Source organism: Coregonus clupeaformis, chromosome 14, assembly GCF_020615455.1.
Source record: "Coregonus clupeaformis isolate EN_2021a chromosome 14, ASM2061545v1, whole genome shotgun sequence".
Lineage (NCBI taxonomy): Eukaryota > Metazoa > Chordata > Actinopteri > Salmoniformes > Salmonidae > Coregonus > Coregonus clupeaformis.
In genome coordinates, this window is record NC_059205.1 from 4,685,889 (window position 1) to 4,704,917 (window position 19,029).

The 19,029-nt window shown below is 42.4% G+C and overlaps 1 protein-coding gene across 2 annotated transcripts; it reads left to right on the plus strand.

The window, feature by feature from the left end:
- Positions 1–1,929: 1,929 nt before the first annotated feature.
- On the plus strand, positions 1,930–14,586 carry anxa13l (annexin A13, like). Of its 2 annotated transcripts, none has more exons than XM_045224631.1 (11): positions 1,930–2,093; positions 3,110–3,185; positions 3,725–3,819; positions 4,371–4,538; positions 8,013–8,046; positions 8,598–8,677; positions 9,780–9,848; positions 10,165–10,266; positions 10,694–10,769; positions 12,050–12,162; positions 13,031–14,586. In XM_045224631.1, the coding sequence occupies exons 1-11, from the start codon at positions 2,079–2,081 to the stop codon at positions 13,148–13,150; spliced, it is 948 nt and encodes a 315-aa protein (XP_045080566.1). In that variant the 5' UTR covers positions 1,930–2,078; the 3' UTR covers positions 13,151–14,586. The 2 variants fall into 2 exon arrangements, with proteins under 2 accessions (XP_045080566.1, XP_041751515.1); XM_041895581.2 differs by having other exon boundaries at positions 1,932–2,093; positions 4,368–4,538.
- The last annotated feature ends 4,443 nt before the right edge of the window (positions 14,587–19,029 follow it).

Below are 19,029 nucleotides of genomic sequence, written 5' to 3' on the forward strand. Positions count from 1 at the left end.
TATACTCACTTCTACCTCATGCCCTCAACCTGAAATGATGGGACATCACCACTTAACACTCCCGGTAACTCTTCTGATGTCAAGTCTCACACACCCAAATACCTCTCTGCAGCTGCCACCACAACCTCACTTTTCTTCAACACGTTCCATCCCTACAGTACAATTAATAACCATTGCTATAAACGCTAAAAATCCAATCATACTGAAACATATATCACTTGTTGGCCTATCCCTCTGTACTGGTACAAATCTCCTACTCTCACCACTCCCCCCCTACTTTCTTCACTGCCTCAGCTCCGCATATGACAACTTCTTCACTACTCTTACCCTGGAAACCTCAACCTGCTTCTCTCGCACAGGACATGTCTGATCCCCAGCCCCATGGCCACCCCTACAATTAGCACACACCACCACTTTCCCCACTGCTTCACACTCCTTAGTCTCATGCCCTTCTGCACACTTCTCACACCTTGGAATCTCTCTCCTACATACTGCTGCCACGTGCCCATAAGTTTGACACCTGTAACATCATAATGTGTTCGGCACATAAGCTCGTACAGGATAATTTATATATCCTAACTTCACTTTGTCAGGCAAAGACTCAACTTCAAAATGTAAAAGAACAGACAATGACTTCTGTTTCCCCACCCTGTTTGCGTCGCACCAAACGATGAGTATCACACACACCGGGAATCTTCCCCTTCAGTTGGTCCACTTTTACATTAACTGCTACCCCAGTTCTCACTCCTTTCAATAGCGCCCTTTTCTTGAGAGCGAAACAATCCACAATTCTTTACCCCATTTGTTTAACTCTGAACGCCTTCTCCCTCTGCTCAACAGAAACACAAACAATTATCACTAGACCACTTCTGGTTACCCTCACCGATTCCACTATACCCAACGCTTTTTTCACCCATCTTGAAACCACAAATGGATCAGCCAAAAGGCAAGGATCCACTTTTTCCACAAACTTCACTCCTGCTGTCACAGACTCATCTTTATCCTGACCCGCTGACTCAGAGTACTTCACCACACCTACCACCTCCGATACATCAGCCCCCCCCCCAAAAAAACAACCTTTATTTAACTAGGCAAGTCAGTTAAGAACAAATTCTTATTTACAATGACGGCCTACACCGGACGACGCTGGGCCAATTGTGCGCCGCCCTATGGGACTCACAATCACGGCCGGTTGTGATACAGACTGGAATCAAACCAGGGGGTCTGTAGTGACGCCCCAAGCACTGAGATGCAGTGCCTTAGACCGCTGCGCCACTCTCCTCCTGTCTTCAGCTCACTTTGCTTACATTTCCTACCATTCTTCTTTACCAAACCTTCTACCTGCCATTTTTTACCCCAACTCAAGCTCACAATCTTCCGCCCTCTCTCTCTCTTAGACCTCCTCTGCCTCTCTTTTTCATTCCATTCCTCCTCTGCCATCCAAGTCTCCTTATCCCACAGCTGTCTGTTAGACATCGTCTGTCCTCCACCTTCAGCCACCCGGGTCAGTGACTAGTCGGCCAGAGGAGGAATGTTAGTTTGGCCAGGTTTAAGTAGGGTGGCAGTTGTGATTAAGGAGAGTGAGGACAGGTGTGGAGGCTGATTAGCAATGAGTTGCAGCTGGTGCTTGTTGAGTTAGTAGGGAACTGCATTCAAGGCAACTACTGTAGTTAAGTGTTGCGTTCAAGTCTGGTCCTCTCTCCCGAATTTTTGTTCATTCTTAACACCGTTTATGGTTTAGTTGCTATCAATTCCATATAAAAGTAGTATCCTATTCTTCTTATGTTATCTACAGTGGTAATACAGTAAATTAATGCTTTTAATTTATTAAATCATAGTACACAAACCGAAATTGTTGAAGTTAAGCAGCTACTAGATAGGATGATCACTAAACGCTTTCAGGAGTGTCGTTATTAGCCTACTAAATTGATAAACACTGGTGACGTCAGCTACGCAGTAGCGGTCAGGGCTGGTCCTGCGTGTGCAGAATCAACTTCTTCGAGGGTGAATATCGAGGAGGACACTGACCGGACCGACACTGTACATCGTCTTCGCTGGGTTGAAAACAGAGTTGCAACATGGGCAACGTCCAAGTGAGTGAAGTTTTTGACAGTTTTCTTATAAATGCGTTATCAGCTTTTTGTGAACGCTCTAGGCCTAGTAGCGTATTGGATGCTGCAGTGTAGTCGGGAAGTAAACCAAGGCTGCAACGCATCTTTTAAGTAGGTCTATGAACCACTCGACTAAATCAATAATCTACATGTCGAAGATAATGTCGTTATTTATATTATGTTAGAATGTAGGCCATTTACCTTCATTCTTCCTATCACATTGTTATTGGTTATCAACTCATTTTAATGCTTTAAAATGTTCGTTTTAGAAAATATATGTAAATGGTAGCCTTCATATATGATTTGTGTATGAGTGGAACATAATTTATCCTTAAATGGCCTACTGTTTATCATAGCCTGTTTTATAAATGTAGGCTATGCAGCAGGCCTATTCATAGGCCTACCATCTGTATAACAAATGAGTGTTAGGAGCGTGGCAGCTTGAGTAGGCTGCTTCTCTCTGGAATTTCCAGAAAGTTCTACTCTCAATGATCAATAAGGCTGCATTGTCTTTGTGGAGGGTGGGCGTGGAAGGGATGCTGAGGCCCTGTAGCTTTGTATCAATATGCAACTGCCCCATGACTCAGCTCACAGAGACTGCACCCTTTACTAGACTAGGAACAGAGAGGGGAATCTAGCCTACTGTACTCAACCATGAAGGAAAATTCTTTCTCACATTACATTTACGTCATTTAGCAGACTCTCTTATCCAGAGCGACTTACAGGAGCAATTAGGGTTAAGTGCCTTGCTCAAGGGCACATCGACAGACTCTGGGATTAGAACCAGCGACCTTTCGGTTACTGACGCTCTTAACCACTAAGCTACCTGCCGCCCCACACATGATCTATACAGAAAAGACTGCATAATTTTAGGATTAATTATGTGGCATAGACCTATGATTATTTGAGACAGATGTATCATGGGAAAGCACATATTTTTGTATATCATGTTATATTAGTGTCATTGGTGTCCTGGTTCTGAACGTTTCCCCATATAGCCAACCATTACCCCCTATGAGGATTTCGATGTCATGGCTGATGTCAAGGCCATCCGCAAATCCTGCAAAGGTTTGGGTAAGTGTATAGACTCGTATATTCCTATTCAAGCATTAATCTAGGTCAAAGGCTATAGGGTTCTCAAATCCGAGCCTGGAGGTCGACAGTACCGACGTTTTTCTCGTCTCCCTAATGAATTGATTAATCAATGTCACTGATTGGCCAGATAGATGTCCCAGCCCAGGTCTGAATCAGTTCCTGATTTAGAGGGGCAGGATGAAAACCAGCAGTACTGAGGATTGGTTCAGGAAACTCTCATTATCTTCCATTCAGTCCCTTACATTGGGTCATGTTAGCTTGCACATCACTGATGGACGCCTCTATGACATGACATCACCCATCTGATCAGAAATAAAGTGACCTAATCATGATCTATCCACCAATATGAGTCAATTATACAGCAATGTAAAGATTGTCGGATTATACAACGATAACAGGACAATTGACTGATTTTTATTTATTTGCACTAAATAAATAGATAGTTTGAGCGTCCATGGATCATCGGCTTGCAACCTTATTCATTTGTATTTAAATGTCTTTCTGATTAATCTCCACAGGGACGGATGAGGAGGCCATCATTGAGATCCTGGCCAATCGTTCATCAGCACAGCGCTTGGAAATCAAGCACGCATACTTTGAGAAGTATGACGATGTGAGTCGTTTCTCATCCATAGACTCGTGACATCAACACATTAAGACCTTTTATATGACATGCAGAGTCCAACTGTTTGCTTTACGACTATAGCATGCTTCATTTGAGTTGTAGGGGAGAAGTACTTTTTGGAGCACAAGATGGATGTCCCAAATGATGAGTTAGCACGGTGAATGAGTGATGGAAATACTAACATGTAAATGTTTTTAAAAAATGGATGTCGATGCCATTGTGCAGAATTTCGCCTTTCCTAGATTTTTCTTAATTCCTTGTGTCCTCTTTGCTTGCCTCCTTGAAATGCATTGGAGTAGGAAAATGTATATAGGAATCGAGGAAATCAACACTTTTTTTGTTTGTTTAAAGGAGAGTGGAATTCCATTTAGACAGTACAGAAATAGAGGGGAGACCGGACGATGCAGGGATTGAACCCTGATCTCTGGTGGGGAGGCATATATGTGATAGCAGCAGGTGTGTTACCACTATACCACAGGGTTTGCACAAGGAAATATTTTTTAGACTTGTCTGTTCTATGTATTGTCCATACTAAGGAGTTGGAGGAGGTGTTGAAGAAGGAGCTGACTGGTAGCTTTGAGATGGCCGTCGTGGCAATGCTAGATCCACCCCACATCTACTCTGCCAAGGAGCTGAGGAAGGCCATGAAAGGGGCGGGCACCGACGAGGCTGTTCTGGTGGAGATCCTGTGCACCAGCACCAATCAGGTATGTTGTTACTGGACCATTAAACCAATCAAATCAAATGTTATTTGTCACATGCGCCGAATACAACAGGTGTAGACCTTACAGTGAAATGCTTACTTACAATCCCTTAACCAACAGTGCAGTTTTAAGAAAAATAAGTGTTAAGTAAAAATAAAATAAAAATAATTAAAGAGCAGCAGTAAAATAAAATAACAGTAGGGAGGCTATATACAGGGTACTGGTACAGAGTGAATGTGCGGTGGCACAGGTTAGTCGAGGTAATTAATGTAATGTGTACATGTAGGGGGGGGGTGGTTGGACAATGCAAACAGTCCGGGTAGCCATTTGATTAGCTGTTCATGAGTCTTATGGCTTGGGGGTAGAAGCTGTTAAGAAGCCTTTTGGCCCTAGACTTGGCACTCCGATACCGCTTGCCGTGCGGTAGCAGAGAGAACAGTCTATGACTAGGGTGGCTGGAGTCTTTGGCAGTTTTTAGGGCCTTCCTCTGACACCGCCTGGTATAGAGGTCCTGGATGGCAGGAAGCTTGGCCCCAGTGATGTACTGGGCCGTACGCACTACCCTCTGTAGTGCCTTGCGGTCGGAGGCCGAGCAGTTGCCATACCAGGCGGTGATGCAACCAGTCAGGATGCTCTCTGGTGCAGCTATATAACTTTTTGAGGATCTGAGGACCCATGCCAAATCTTTTCAGTCTCCTGAGGAGGAATAGGCTTTGTCGTGCCCTCTTCACGACTGTCTTGGTGTGTTTGGACCATGATAGTTTGTTGGTGATGTGGACACCAAGGAATTTGAAGCTCTCAACCTGCTCCACTACAGCCCCGTCGATGAGAATGGGGGCGTGCTCTGTCCTCCTTTTCCTGCAGTCCACAATCATCTCCTTTGTCTTGATCACGTTGAGGGAGAGGTTGTTATCCTGGCACCACATGGCCAGGTCTCTGACCTCCTCCCTATAGGCTGTCTCATCGTTGTCGGTGATCAGGCCTACCACTGTTGTGTCGTCGGCAAACTTAATGATGGTGTTGGAGTCGTGCTTTGCCATGCAGTCATGGGTGAGCAGGTATACGGGCGGCAGGTAGCTTCGTGGTTAAGAGCGTTGTGCCAGTAACCGAAAGGTCGCTGGTTCTAATCCCCGAGCCGACTAGGTGAAAAATCTGTCGATGTGCCCTTGAGCAAGGCACTTAACCCTAATTGCTCCTGTAAGTCGCTCTGAATAAGAGCGTCTGCTAAATGACAAAAAATGTAAAAATGTAAACAGGGAGTACAGGAGGGGACTGAGCACGCACCCCTGAGGGGCCCCCGTGTTGAGGATCAGTGTGGCAGATGTGTTGTTACCTACCCTTACCACCTGGGGGCGTCCCGTCAGGAAGTCCAGGATCCAGTTGCAGAGGGAGGTGTTTAGTCCCAGGGTCCTTAGCTTAGTAATGAGCTTTGAGGGCACTATGGTGTTGAACGCTGAGCTGTAGTCAATGAATAGCATTCTCACGTAGGTGTTCCTTTTGTCCAGGTGGGAAAGGGCAGTGTGGAGTGCAATAGATTGCATCATCTGTGGATCTGTTTGGGTGGTATGCAAATTGTAGTTGGTCTAGGGTTTCTGGGATAATGGTGGTGATGTGAGCCATGACCCAGCCTTTCAAAGCACCTCATGGCTACAGAAGTGAGTGCTACGGGTCGGTAGTCATTTACGCAGGTTAGGTTAGTGGGCACAAGGACTATGGTGGTCTGCTTGAAACATGTTGGTATTACAGATTCAGTCAGGGTCAGGTTGAAAATGTCAGTGAAGACACTTGCCAGTTGGTCAGCGCATGCTCGGAGTACCTGTCCTGGTAATCCGACTGGCCCTGCGGCCTTGTGAATGTTGACCTGCATAAAAGTCTTACTCACATCTGCTACGGAGAGCGTGATCACACAGTCGTCCGGAACAGCTGATGCTCTCATGCATGTTTCAGTGTTACTTGCCTCGACGCAAGCATAGAAGTAATTTAGCTCGTCTGGTAGGCTCGTGTCACTGGGCAGCTCGCGGCTGTGCTTCCCTTTTGTAGTCTGTAATAGTTTTCAAGCCCTGCCACATCCGACGAGCCTCAGAGCCGGTGTAGTACGATTCAATCTTAGTCCTGTATTGACTCTTTGCCTGTTTGATGGTTTGTCAGAGGGCATAGCGGGATTTCTTATAAGCATCCAGGTTAGAGTCCCGCTCCTTGAAAGCGGCAGCTCTACCCTTTAGCTCAGTGCGGATGTTGCCTGTAATCCATGGCTTCTGGTTTGGGTATGTACGTACAGTCACTGTGGGGACGACGTCATCGACACACTTATTGATGAAGCCAGTGACTGATGTGGTGTACTCCTCAATGCTATCTGAAGAATCCCGGAACATGTTCCAGTCTGTGCAAGCAAAACAGTCCTGTAGCTTAGCATCTGCGTGATCTGACCACTTCTGTATTGAGCGAGTCACTTGTACTTCCTGCTTTAGTTTTTGCTTGTATGCAGGAATCAGGAGGATAGAATTATGGTCAGATTTACCAAATGTAGGGCGAGCTTTGTACGCGTCTCTGTGTGTGGAGTAAAGGTGGTCTAGAGTTGGGTTTTTTGGGTTGCACGTTTAACATGCTGGTAGAAATTAGGTAAAACAGATTTACGTTTCCCTGCATTGAAGTCCCCGGCCACTAGGAGCGCCACCTCCTGGATGAGCATTTTCTTGTTTGCTTATGGCCTTATACAGCTCGTTGAGTGCGGTCTTTGTGCCAGCATCGGTTTGTGGTGGTAAATAGACGGCTACAAAAGATATAGATGAACCCTCTTGGTAAATAGTGTGGTCTACAGCTTAGCATGAGATACTCTACCTCAGGCGAGCAAAACATCGAGACGTCCTTAATATTAGATTTCGTGCACCAGCTGTTATTTACAAATATACACAGACCGCCCCCCCTTGTCTTACCGGAGGCGGCTGTTCTATCTTGCCGATTCACCGAACCCCCCCCAGCTGTATGTTATCCATGTCGTCGTTTAGCCACGACTCAGTGAAACATAAGATATTACAGTTTTTAATGTCCCTTTGGTAGGATATTCTTGATCGGAGCTCATCCATTTTATTATCCAATGATTGTATATTGGCTAATAGGTCTGATGGTAGAGGCAGATTACCCATTCGCCGTCGGATCCTTACAAGGCACCCCGACCTACGTCCCCGATATCTCCGTCTGTTCTTCATGCGAATGACGGGGATTTGGGCCTTCTTGAATTAAGGACCTATCGGGTATGGGTTTATTGGTCCAACCAGCATTGATTTGGACTGTCGTGATCAAATTGCACTCTGCAGGAATGTACGCACAAGATAATGACAAACAATGATGTTCAACAGATCCAGTTACCTGTCCCACTGACTTTTAGACAAAGAACTGTGTATATTATTTTGTGAATGAAAACAGAAATGTTAAAGCAGAATGTCTCTTGTGTTATTCCCTGACTCTCTCCCCCAACAGGAGATCCTGAGTTGCCACGAGGCGTATGCCCAGGGTAAGTATTTTTAGCCAGGACTTCAGAGCATAATCACACATTTTATGGTCCAGACTATGGTCAGTCAACCCGTACACAACCAGTGTTCTTGTATTTGTTATGTCAAGGGTGAGTCACTAGGATGAATCACAGTGGAATCGGTCACATTTTCCTCTCTTGTTTTCTGGTGGAGATTTAGACATGACATCACAAATTCCTTTTAGCGTAATGTTAGAGCATTTGGGAAATCCCCAAACTGTCAGTGAAAGGTGAGACTGTTTACCCCCTTAAAAACAATATGCTGACCCAATGTCTGATATGTCAGGGGAATTATTGATACATTCCATGCTGTTGTGATATTGAATTCACATTCTTCTCAAATTGCTGTCCTTTCAAAGTATTGCAAATCCCACTATTGTTTTTTGTGGACTTTTGTCTTCAATTTTTTTTCCTAACGCCACTGAAACTGTGTATTGTAAAAAAAAAAAAAAAAAAAAAAAAAGCTTCACAATGCATATACATCCGGAATGACCTTTGACCTCTACAATGTGACACATTTGTTTCCCTTCCAGTGAACGAGCGTGACCTGGAGGCTGACATTGAGGATGACACCAGTGGAGATGTCAAGAACCTTCTGGTCTCTCTACTGCAGGTAAACCGGATAATATTCTGTGATTACAGTACATGTGTCAAATATACACATTTTGCACCAATTGATCACGTGACAAGGCGAAAACAAGACATCAACTGGAGTTGTTCCCCTTTGGTAAAATGGACTGGGAGGCCAGTCTGTGTTCGGCACACTTCGGCCTTGTTCCCATTCTTTCACCACCCCCTTCCCAGTGGTGTAAAAATACTTTAAAGTACTACTCAAGTAGTTTTTTTTGGGTATCTGTACTTTACTTTACTATTTATATTTTTGACAACTTTTACTTCACTACATTCCTAAAGAAAATGATGTACTTTTTACTCCATACATTTTCCCTGACACCCAAAAGTACTCGTTACATTTTGAATGCTTAGCAGGACAGGAAAATTGCCTAATTCACACACTTATCAAGAGAACACCCCTGGTCATCTCTACTGCCTCTGATCTGGCAGACTCACTAAACACATGCTTCGTTTGTAAATGATGTCTGAGTGTTGGAGTGTGCCCCTGGCTATTTGTATTTTTTTATTTTTTATTTTAACAAGAAAATGATGCCGTCTGGTTTCCTTTATATAAGGAATTTGAAATTATTTATACTTTGATACTTAAGTATATATTTTTGCAATTACGTTTACTTTTGATACTTAAGTATATTTAAAACCAAATACTTTTAGACTTTTACTCAAGTAGTATTTTACTGGGTGACTTTCACTTTTACTTGAGTAGTTTTCTATTAAGGCATCTTTACTTTTACTCAAGTATGACAATTGGGTACTTTTTCCACCACTGCCCCTTCCCACTTCCCCGGCACTAAAAGGTACATGACTCATATCCCCTCAATCCTATCACAATGACCATGATACAGTTTTTAATTTGTAAGTTGGTTTGGATAAGAATGACTGCTAGGTAAGAAAGTGAATAGAAGTAAATGGGAAACAGGAAAATACTGTTGGTTGTGGGGAAAAACTCCCTTTTTTTTAATGCCACATGTTGACTCACATCATACCTTGGCTTGATAGGTTGATGATCCCTCCCAGACGCTCTCTCTCTCTCTTTGCGTCTCTTCTTTACCCCACTCCCCCCCTCTCTCTCTCTACCCTGATAGGCTAACAGGGATGAGGGCTTTGAGGTGGACGAGGGACTGGCCGAGCAGGACGCGACCGCTATGTTTGAGGTGAGCTTTCACTACGTACTGTACCAGGCTCTTGTTTCATGTCTGTTACTATTAACCCCTCATGATACTCTAGGAATCAATAGGATGTTTATCCCTATTGTGTCCCAACGATCCAAGTAGAGTTAGAGCAACGTCAGTAACTCATGTCTTTCGAGTAAATCTGCCATTGACATCAATGCGTGATTTATGCAAAATTCCTAGTTGTGCGTACGGATCTCAAGCCAGAATTCCTTCCTTTTTGTAAGCAATGACTTTGACTGTATCCCTGTGCTTTCTGCTGGTGTGTTTTATTCTGGTCTTTGTTTGTGGATGTCAGGCAGGAGAGGGTCGTTTCGGAACAGACGAGTCCACCTTCACTTACATTCTGACACACAGGAACTACCTGCAGCTTCAGGCCACCTTCAAGATCTATGAGCAGGTATGTACAGTCCACCTGCTATGTGCCACTGGGGGGGTCATGAACTCTGTCAACGCTCTGAATTGACAATAATAGTCAACCGTGGAAGACAATAACCATTTATTACTAGGTTGGTCCAGTGGAGTAAGCTGCTGCCTCCAGCCCACATACACTGCTGCAGCATGGGTTAAAATCTGTCCCACTGCTATTTCAGCACACTCTCTCCTCTATCTGTCCTATCCAAAAAAACAAGAAATGAGTGAGGAGTGGGACTGCCCCAGTCCTTTAAAAAAAAATAAAAGGAGAACCATTATCTGTCATTAAATGGAAGCACTTCTAAGTACTGGGGAAATTGTCTAGAAGTAGTCAGTCATGTTTTGTACTCAGTATGGACAAATGGATCACCATCTTGATTCTGTGTTCACTGTCTTGTTTGTGTTCTCTCCAGCTCTCTGGGACAGAGATCCTGGATGCCATTGACAACGAGGCTACTGGGACCTTAAAGGAGTGCTACATCACCCTGGGTATGTCATTTTTAGAGCCATGTTTTGGACACAAACAGCGTTACGGTAGCTGGCGACCACTCTTTTGCTAACTACCTGTAAATAAATACACTGAACAAAAAATATAAACGCAACATGTGAAGGGTTAGTCATATGTTTTCATGAGCTGAAATAAAAGATCCCAGAAATTTGCCATACGCACAAAGATTTCTCTCCAATTTTGTGCACAAATTTGTTTACATCCCTGTTAGTGAGCATTTCTCCTTTGCCATCCACCTGACAGGTGTGGCATATAAAGAAGCTGATTAAACAGCATGATCATTACACAGGTGCACCTTGTGCTGGGCACAATAAAAGGCCACTCTAAAATGTGCAGTTGTCACACAACACAATGCCACAGGTGCAATTGGCATGCTGACTGCAGGAATGTACACCAGAGCTGTTGCCAGAGAATTTAATGTTCATTTCTCTACCATAAGCCGCCTCCAACATCGTTTTAGAGAATTTGGCAGTACGTTCAACCGGCCTCACAACTGCAGACCACGTGTAGGGGCGGCAGGTTGCATAGTGGTTAAGAGCGTTGGGTCAGTAATCGAAAGGGGGCTGGTTCTAATCCCCGAGCCGATTAGGTGAAAAATCTGCCGATGTGCCCTTGAGCAAAGTACTTAACCCTAATTGTTCCTGTAAGCTGCTCTGGATAAGAGCCTCTGCTAAAATGACATAAATGTGTAACCACACCAGCCCAGGACCTCCACATCCGGCTTCTTCACCTGCGGGATCGTCTGAGACCAGCCACCCAGATAGCTGATAAATATTCCTCAGTTTCATGTCTGTAATAAAGTCCTTTCGTGGGGAAAGACTCATTCTGATTGGCTGGGCCTGGCTCCACCCATGGCTGCGCCCCTTCATGTGAAATCCATAGATTAGGGCCTAATGAATTTATTTCAATTGACTGATTTTCTTATGAACTGTAACTCAGTAAAATTTGTTGCATGTTGCATTTTTTATATTTTTGTTAATTATAGCTAACTAACTTGGCTAACTGAGGGTGAAACCATTCACTGCCATTAGTTGTAAATGAGATTTCACCCAGTGTCTGTGAAGGAATCTTCATCATGAGACGATAACATAGTGGGTAGACTCTAAAATGAGAGAACCAACTTTCATTCATCAAATGAAAACAGACGCTGGTGCTATAGACTTAAGTGACCCTCCACCCAGTGCTTTGAGATTTGTGAGGGGTACAGGGAAGTATTCATCTGTGTGTGTGTGTCTGCGTGCATGTCTCTCTCTCTCAACAGTGAGGTGTGCCAAAAACCCTCAGCTCTATTTCGCCCGTCGCCTGAACGCCGCAATGAAAGGGGCGGGCACCGACGAAGACACACTCATCCGCATCATCGTTGGTCGCTCAGAGGTATGACATCAAGGCATGAGACACAGAATATTACTCATTAAGGGGTTTTGTATCACCAATGTGTTTCTAAGCTTTTGTCCTGTTAGGAAAATAAGTGAAAAAAAGGCATTGCCTATCAGTATTGTGTAAGGGCTTATGATGGAGGGTGTTGCCACAATAATTGTTGCGCGAGCAAATTACACGACCTTACAAACATGCTAAGGAATCACTGTTATTTTGAACGTTTTAGGACTGATGCCCAACTGAAAAAAATATTTAGTCTAAAGTGCGTTACTGTGGCTTGGAAACACGATGACATTTCAAAATAAATATTTTGTCATTGGTGATGTCGCCAGATTGGCTTTAGATGCAGGATAACTTTAGCTAGCTAAGATTGAGGGGACTGCACTGAATTTTAGCTAGCTAACATTAGCATTGCTAGCAAATATTTTTTTTGTACAAACTTTGCTAGCTAATGGCAACATTGCCATCTCTCTAAAGTAAATTTGAGGACATCATAATGATGGCGACGTTTCCCATTTCATTATTTCTTACTTTAGCAATATCGTCGTATTTCCAGGCCACTGTAGTGTAATTTTGATGAAACAGTCATTCGTTCAGAATGACTGCGTACCAGTGGCCTTCAGGGTACAAATATTTGTTTTATTTAACCTTTATTTATACAGGTTTTTCTCATTGAGATAATCTATTTTTCAAGAGTGACCTGGTCAATATGGTTGTATGTTCATAACAATGGCATGACGCAACCGAGTGACGGAGGTGCAACCCATGATTACTACTACTTGCCCCTAATAAGAACGTATCAAAGTCATACGAAGATAATTTATAGAATCAGAAGATCATGTGAGTGTTTGTTTGTTTCCAACAGTTTGACCTGGAGACCATTAAGGAGATGTACCTGGAGAAGTATGACGTTCCTCTGAAAGACGCTCTGAGCTCTGAGTGTGGAGGAGACTTCAAACGCCTCCTACTGGAGGTCCTGCACTAAGACCCCTGTTTTCTTATACTTCTCCCTCGCTCTCCTCTTCTCTCACCTCTTCCTCCTCCTCGTCTTCGGCTCTGACTGCAGCATGGACCGAAAACCAACCATATCATCGTGTGTTACTAACGCAGACAGAAGATGTCACCATAACTTCTACATCGAGTTGTTATGAACAGAAGACTGCCAGGTAGCCTGGCCAGTATACTGGATAATGAAGTAAATGTCATAGAACTGAACTTGAAATACTGTTCTTAAAACCAAAAAAAAAACGATTATTGATATACTGTATGTTTACTATCACACATTCCACATTCCTGGTACAGTTTGACTTTCCTCTTCTTGCTTCTTACATACAGGAATGTAACCAGCTATTTATTATTTCTCATTGTTACTTTTTCACTCTCTTTATTCAAAGCCGTGAGAAGTAGGGGTGCTGAGAGTGCTGCAGGACCCTCTGAAAAAATTAAATGCAACAATGTTATTTATTCCCCCTTTTTTTTTTTTTTTTTTTTAAACAAAATTAGTGAACTTGCCCTTTACTACTCCTGTATTAGTGGAGGTAAAATACTCCTCAGCACCCCCCCCAACCCAAAACATATTCCTACAGACATGCTCTTGTTCCTTTCCTCTTCGTTGTGGCTGACCGTTGAGGTTGGCTGTAGCATCAGTGTCTACCACGTAGCTGCCTTGACTAGCCTTTAAGAAATGCTATATTTTCGTCCTGTTGCAACACTCGCCACTCAAGTTCCGAATAATCTCATCGTAAAACTTTACGTACAGAGGATCACGAGATGACTCCATTTTTAAATCGAGAAGATCTCGGAAACATATCTGGTTTAGAATTTCTATCCGTCGTTTGGGATTTTCTAACCTGTAGAAAAAGGTGACCGGTGTTTATAGATCACCTTTATAGATCATAGCCTCTAAACTGCCATCTCTTTCACATATTTACACACATTTTGATTGACAATTCTTTTTTTCTAATAAAACAGCAGTAGTAACCAATCTAACTATAAGATATAAACATGTTCATTGCAGTTGATGTTAATGCTTTTAGAGAGTGATAGTGCTCTAAAATGAATATATTAAGCCTTGATTTGTAGGATTTAATCATTTTAAAGGAAATATGAACATTAATCGTAAAGGCTTCATGTACAATCATAGGGATGTAGAATTAAAGGCATCTACTGTATGGTAATTAATAATATCACATATCCTCCTAAAATAGTATGTTATTGAAAATACCTCTAACTATGTTGATTTATATTGTAGTGAGAGTAGGCTTCTGTTGTGTCGGCTATACAGGTGTGTCAGAGAACGGTATTGATGGCAACCAGGTCAATGTCAACGACTGGCATTTGGATTAATGTTATCCTGAACATAGCCAAAGATTTGTGGTTACAGTAAAATATATAAATAAAACATAGCTATATTAAACCGAACAATGCATGTTGCTGTGTTTTCACTTTTCTTGTCAACCTCAGATAAAAGGGAAATTGCATTCATGAGATTGAAATGTGTTCACTACTACTGGTTTTGTCTCATAATTGACTAATGTTCAATTACTTTAAACTGTAAAACAGGCATTTTCTTTGTTTCCTGTGTGGCGTTAACAAAAACTAAAGTGAGAATGAGGAGTATTAATATAAAGAACAGTTTATGCCTTGGTATCTATCCCCTCAGTGTCCATTTGAACCTCTAGATGGCGCTCTATATCTATCTTTACCCGATATTGAAACCATACTGCAGGCCCTATGTCATGCCAACTATGCTATTAGGGGGGAATGCAAGGTACTGTTTGTTACATTGACAAGGTTCAGCTCAATTTAGCCCACTCAGTTTTCCCTAATATAGTAGGACCTTATCTGAAAGATCTGTGCTTTCTTTGACTGGGTCTCTGACCTGGGACCTCAGGAAGAGTAACCGTTGCCTTGGAAGCAGCTAATTGGGGATCCTAATAAATACTAAATACTGAAAGCCATAGATGGCTGTACTGCATAGGAAAGGAAACCTAATGTTTACTACAGTACATAGAATACTGTTTAATGTTGAGTACATTGTTGGATACACTCCATGTCATAACATTAAGAACACTTATTTACATTTTAGTAATTTAGCAGACGCTCTTTTCCAGAACGACTTAGTTAGTGCATTCATCTTAAGATAGCTACGTGAGACAATCACATCACAGTTGTAAGTAAATATTTCCTCAACAAAGTTATCAGCAAAGTCAATGCTTGTAGGAAAAAACTAGTGCAAGCTTTATTTGTTATTTTGTTAATGGGGGGGATAAGACTCTGTCGTCTTAACATACTCTTTGAAGAGCAGTGGAGGCTGCTGAGGGGAGGACGGTTCATACTAATGTCTGGAACGGAGTAAATGGAATGGCATCAAACACATGGAAACCATTTATTTGATACCATTCCACCGATTCCGCTCCAGCCATTACCACGAGCCCGTCCTCCCAAATTAAGGTGCCACCAACCTCCTGTGGTGAAGAGGTAGGGTTTCAGAAGTTTTTTTGGAAGGTACACTTATTAATCGATTTTTCACTTCATTCGTACGCCTACAGGACAACAAAAAATGACATGTTTCATATGGCCATTCAGGAAAATCAAATCATGGTTAAGCCTTTATCTTAAGGAATATGCAGAGTTAACAGGGAAACTGAGAACAAAGCTTGCCTGAGTTGCCTCCAAAACAAGTCCCAAATGCTTCCAGATGGCGCGGCATCACCTAGAGGCCTATCCTTCCACAGGAGGTAACAGTAGCACTCTTTCTTTCTCTCCTTCTGTCTCTACTTTTCTCTCTCTGTCTGCCTCTCTCTGTCTGCCTCGCTCTCTCACCCTCTGGGACTGTTTGTCAGTGGGACACTGTTAATGTGATCTGATGGGTGGTTGTGTTAATCCACAAGAGTTCTCAAAAACAGACTTTCTCCTAGTTGCAGTTGGTCTTCTGTCTGTGAAACATGGATACCACACTTCCCCCCACCCAATCCCCCCCGCCTCTACCGAGCATTCGCCCGTCTGCTGTGAAGGCCACCTGTGTGATTCTGTTGTATAGCTCCCCAAGGACCGAATCCTAATTGCAGATATGAGCATAACATCAGTGTTTGCATTGAAGCATGCATTGATGTCAATGGACAATCCACCTACTGTTAAAGGGATAGTTCCACTGATTGTTAAAGGGATGGTTTCCTTTTTAATGTGGGTGGTATCATCCATCCATGCAGGCAGTTTTTAGGTCCGTTATCTGGTTATTTTAGCCAGGTCCAGCATCTCCTGGGCTACCAATGGTAGTGGAAGTTATGTGGTCTCAAAAGCATGTCCCTCAAAGGAACTGATATTGTATATCTGTAATATACTGTACTTATAATAATAATAATAATATGCCATTTAGCAGACGCTTTTATCCAAAGCGACTTACAGTCATGCGTGCATACATTTTTACGTATGGGTGGTCCCGGGGATCTAACCCACTACCTTGACGTTACAAGCGCCGTGCTCTACCAGCTGAGCTACAGAGGACCACTTGCTATTATATGTGTAAAAGTTGACTGTATTTGAATTGTGAAGCATTTCCTGATTGCCTTTTTGACTCTGCCCGCCTGCAAGAAAATCCTTGCGTGATAGTCCCACATATATATCTGAAAACATGGTGTGGCTGTGTATATTGTTTTGGAGATGGTCTGAAGGACATTTTTTTTTGTGGTTTTGAGAGTACAGTTAGCCATGCTAGCCATTTCCACTAGCATTGCTAGCAGCACTCATGCTCAACTGGGAGATGCTGGACCTAGCTAAATAACGAGTTAATGCACTTAAAAAACATTCTGGGTGATTCAACACCACCTTAGGTAAGTGTAATTTAAGGGTAAACCAGAGACAGAAGAGGAAGCGAGACACCCCACGTTTTAATTTTTTTCTGCCTACGTTACAGTCAATGAACTTAGCAGACCGGACCCAGCTGCTATTGCATTGGTGTCTATGGGAGAACCAAAGCAGACCAGAACTGACCATTTTTTTTTCAAGGGTAAATGGCCTGAGTGAACTATCTTTGTTTATTCACCATATTTGTCTAAACTTCAAAAAAGCGAACTATCATTTTAAACTGAGACTCAGCAATATGACATTGCCACGAGTAGCACCGCGGATGTCACAGATGAGCACAATGCAAGACGATGCACTATAATTAACTCAGTATCACAGAGTATCATCACATGTGCACAGGTGCGCTTCAATAGCTACAACGTAATAGCTGTGGACCGGAAACAGTGGAGAGGTTTAGCCTTGCGTTTCAATGCTCTTAGTTGTTGGGGAAATCGACCCAATATTGCTGTTTACTTTGTGCATCGCTGACTCTACCTTTTAAAGTAACTGTGCAGGGAAAATCTCACTTTTGAAAGTAAATATTCTGTTAACGCATACCGAAATAATGTTGTTGACGCATCCTATACTTGTATTTGTGGCCAAAGCATCAATTGGAGAAAAAACAACCACTTTAAAAAAAAACCACTTCAAACTTGGATCTCAAACAGACTGTTTAAAAAATGCGTATTATTTGCTCATAGAGGATGAGCTGGCCAATCAGCGGTCTACTCGCATGAATATTTTTTATGACCGGTATACGCCCACACCATTCTGTTGTTGGGGTACGCCCACACCATTCCAACACAGAAAAGCTGCTTTTTAACATACTTAAATAAAAAAAATTTGGAATGAATTTTTTTTTTACACATTGTGATTAATTATAGGTCATATTTAATAGAAATCTGGAAACACTGGACATTTACTTTAACCCGTGGATCCTTTTCAATGACTTTGAACTTCAGCCTTTTTATTTGTGTAATGTAAGGCATCGACGAAACTCTTCCACCTCCAACCTTTTCAGTGTACATGCTACCATTTATCCTAAACGTTCCCCTGCAAGTAACTCTGGGGTATACATGACCGACAAAGGCCTATGACTAAAATGAAACAGTCCATTTTTAAACATTATAGTCTATTTTTAATACCGCTCTTCACAGGTTAAATGTTTACAGTGTCGCCAGATCACAGAGGATTTGCTGCTCTCCATCTGTGTTACATTGGCGTTTAGCTAAAGCGCTAACGTGAGAGGCTGGCTGGTTCCCCGCACAGGGGGCCAGCACTAGGTTAAGGGGGGACTTTGACCTTTTCTTTTTTATCACAGCTATAACTCACAAGTCAAAGTGGAGTAGTTTTGATTTCTACCATGATGACATGCTCTTTGAATTATGTCCCCTTGACCTTGTGGTAATTAGTCTGTGGCAAACATAATCCCTATCCAATACGATTGTTCCCCCCCAAAAATGCCATATTGGAATACAACTATACACAAGAGGAGGTAAGGCGAGGCGTTGCTTTTTTCAACTACTCTGGATTTTAAAGGTGTAATGCTAATATCTAAATAAATGGTATGGGGATTCTTTTGTATCTTTATGATAGTTACTTACCATTAAATCAGCATTTGTCTGTTGATCTCAATATGATGAGCAAAAACGTATCAATGTAAAGTAACTAACTGAGTTTTGTTCAGTAGGGCACACTGTAGTGAAAGGTTTTGCAACGGAAAACAAACTAAGTTAAAATAGTACCTCCCCGTTTCATGCCGTTTACTATTACCTGTGCCATTATAAGCCTTTTTAAAGTAGAAGTAGGCACCTCTGTTCCTGAAAAGCTGCTGCCCATATGAAAAAATACTATAGTATTCTATAGTTAAATACTATAGTATTCACTTTATTGTAGTATTCACTAAAGTCCGCAAAAACACTACAGTGAATACTGTAGTGCTTAGTGTAGTTTTGCGGACATGCATGTAGTATACTGTAGTATTTACAGTTTATGATAGTATAAATACTCTAGTAAGAA

What these genes read in the sequence shown, in the direction of transcription:
- anxa13l (XM_041895581.2), top strand. An exon ending in ACGCGACCGCTATGTTTGAG is followed by an intron (nt 9,849 to 10,164) that starts GTGAGCTTTCAC and finishes TGTGGATGTCAG; the next exon opens with GCAGGAGAGGGTCGTTTCGG. An exon ending in GGAGTGCTACATCACCCTGG is followed by an intron (nt 10,770 to 12,049) that starts GTATGTCATTTT and finishes CTCTCTCAACAG; the next exon opens with TGAGGTGTGCCAAAAACCCT.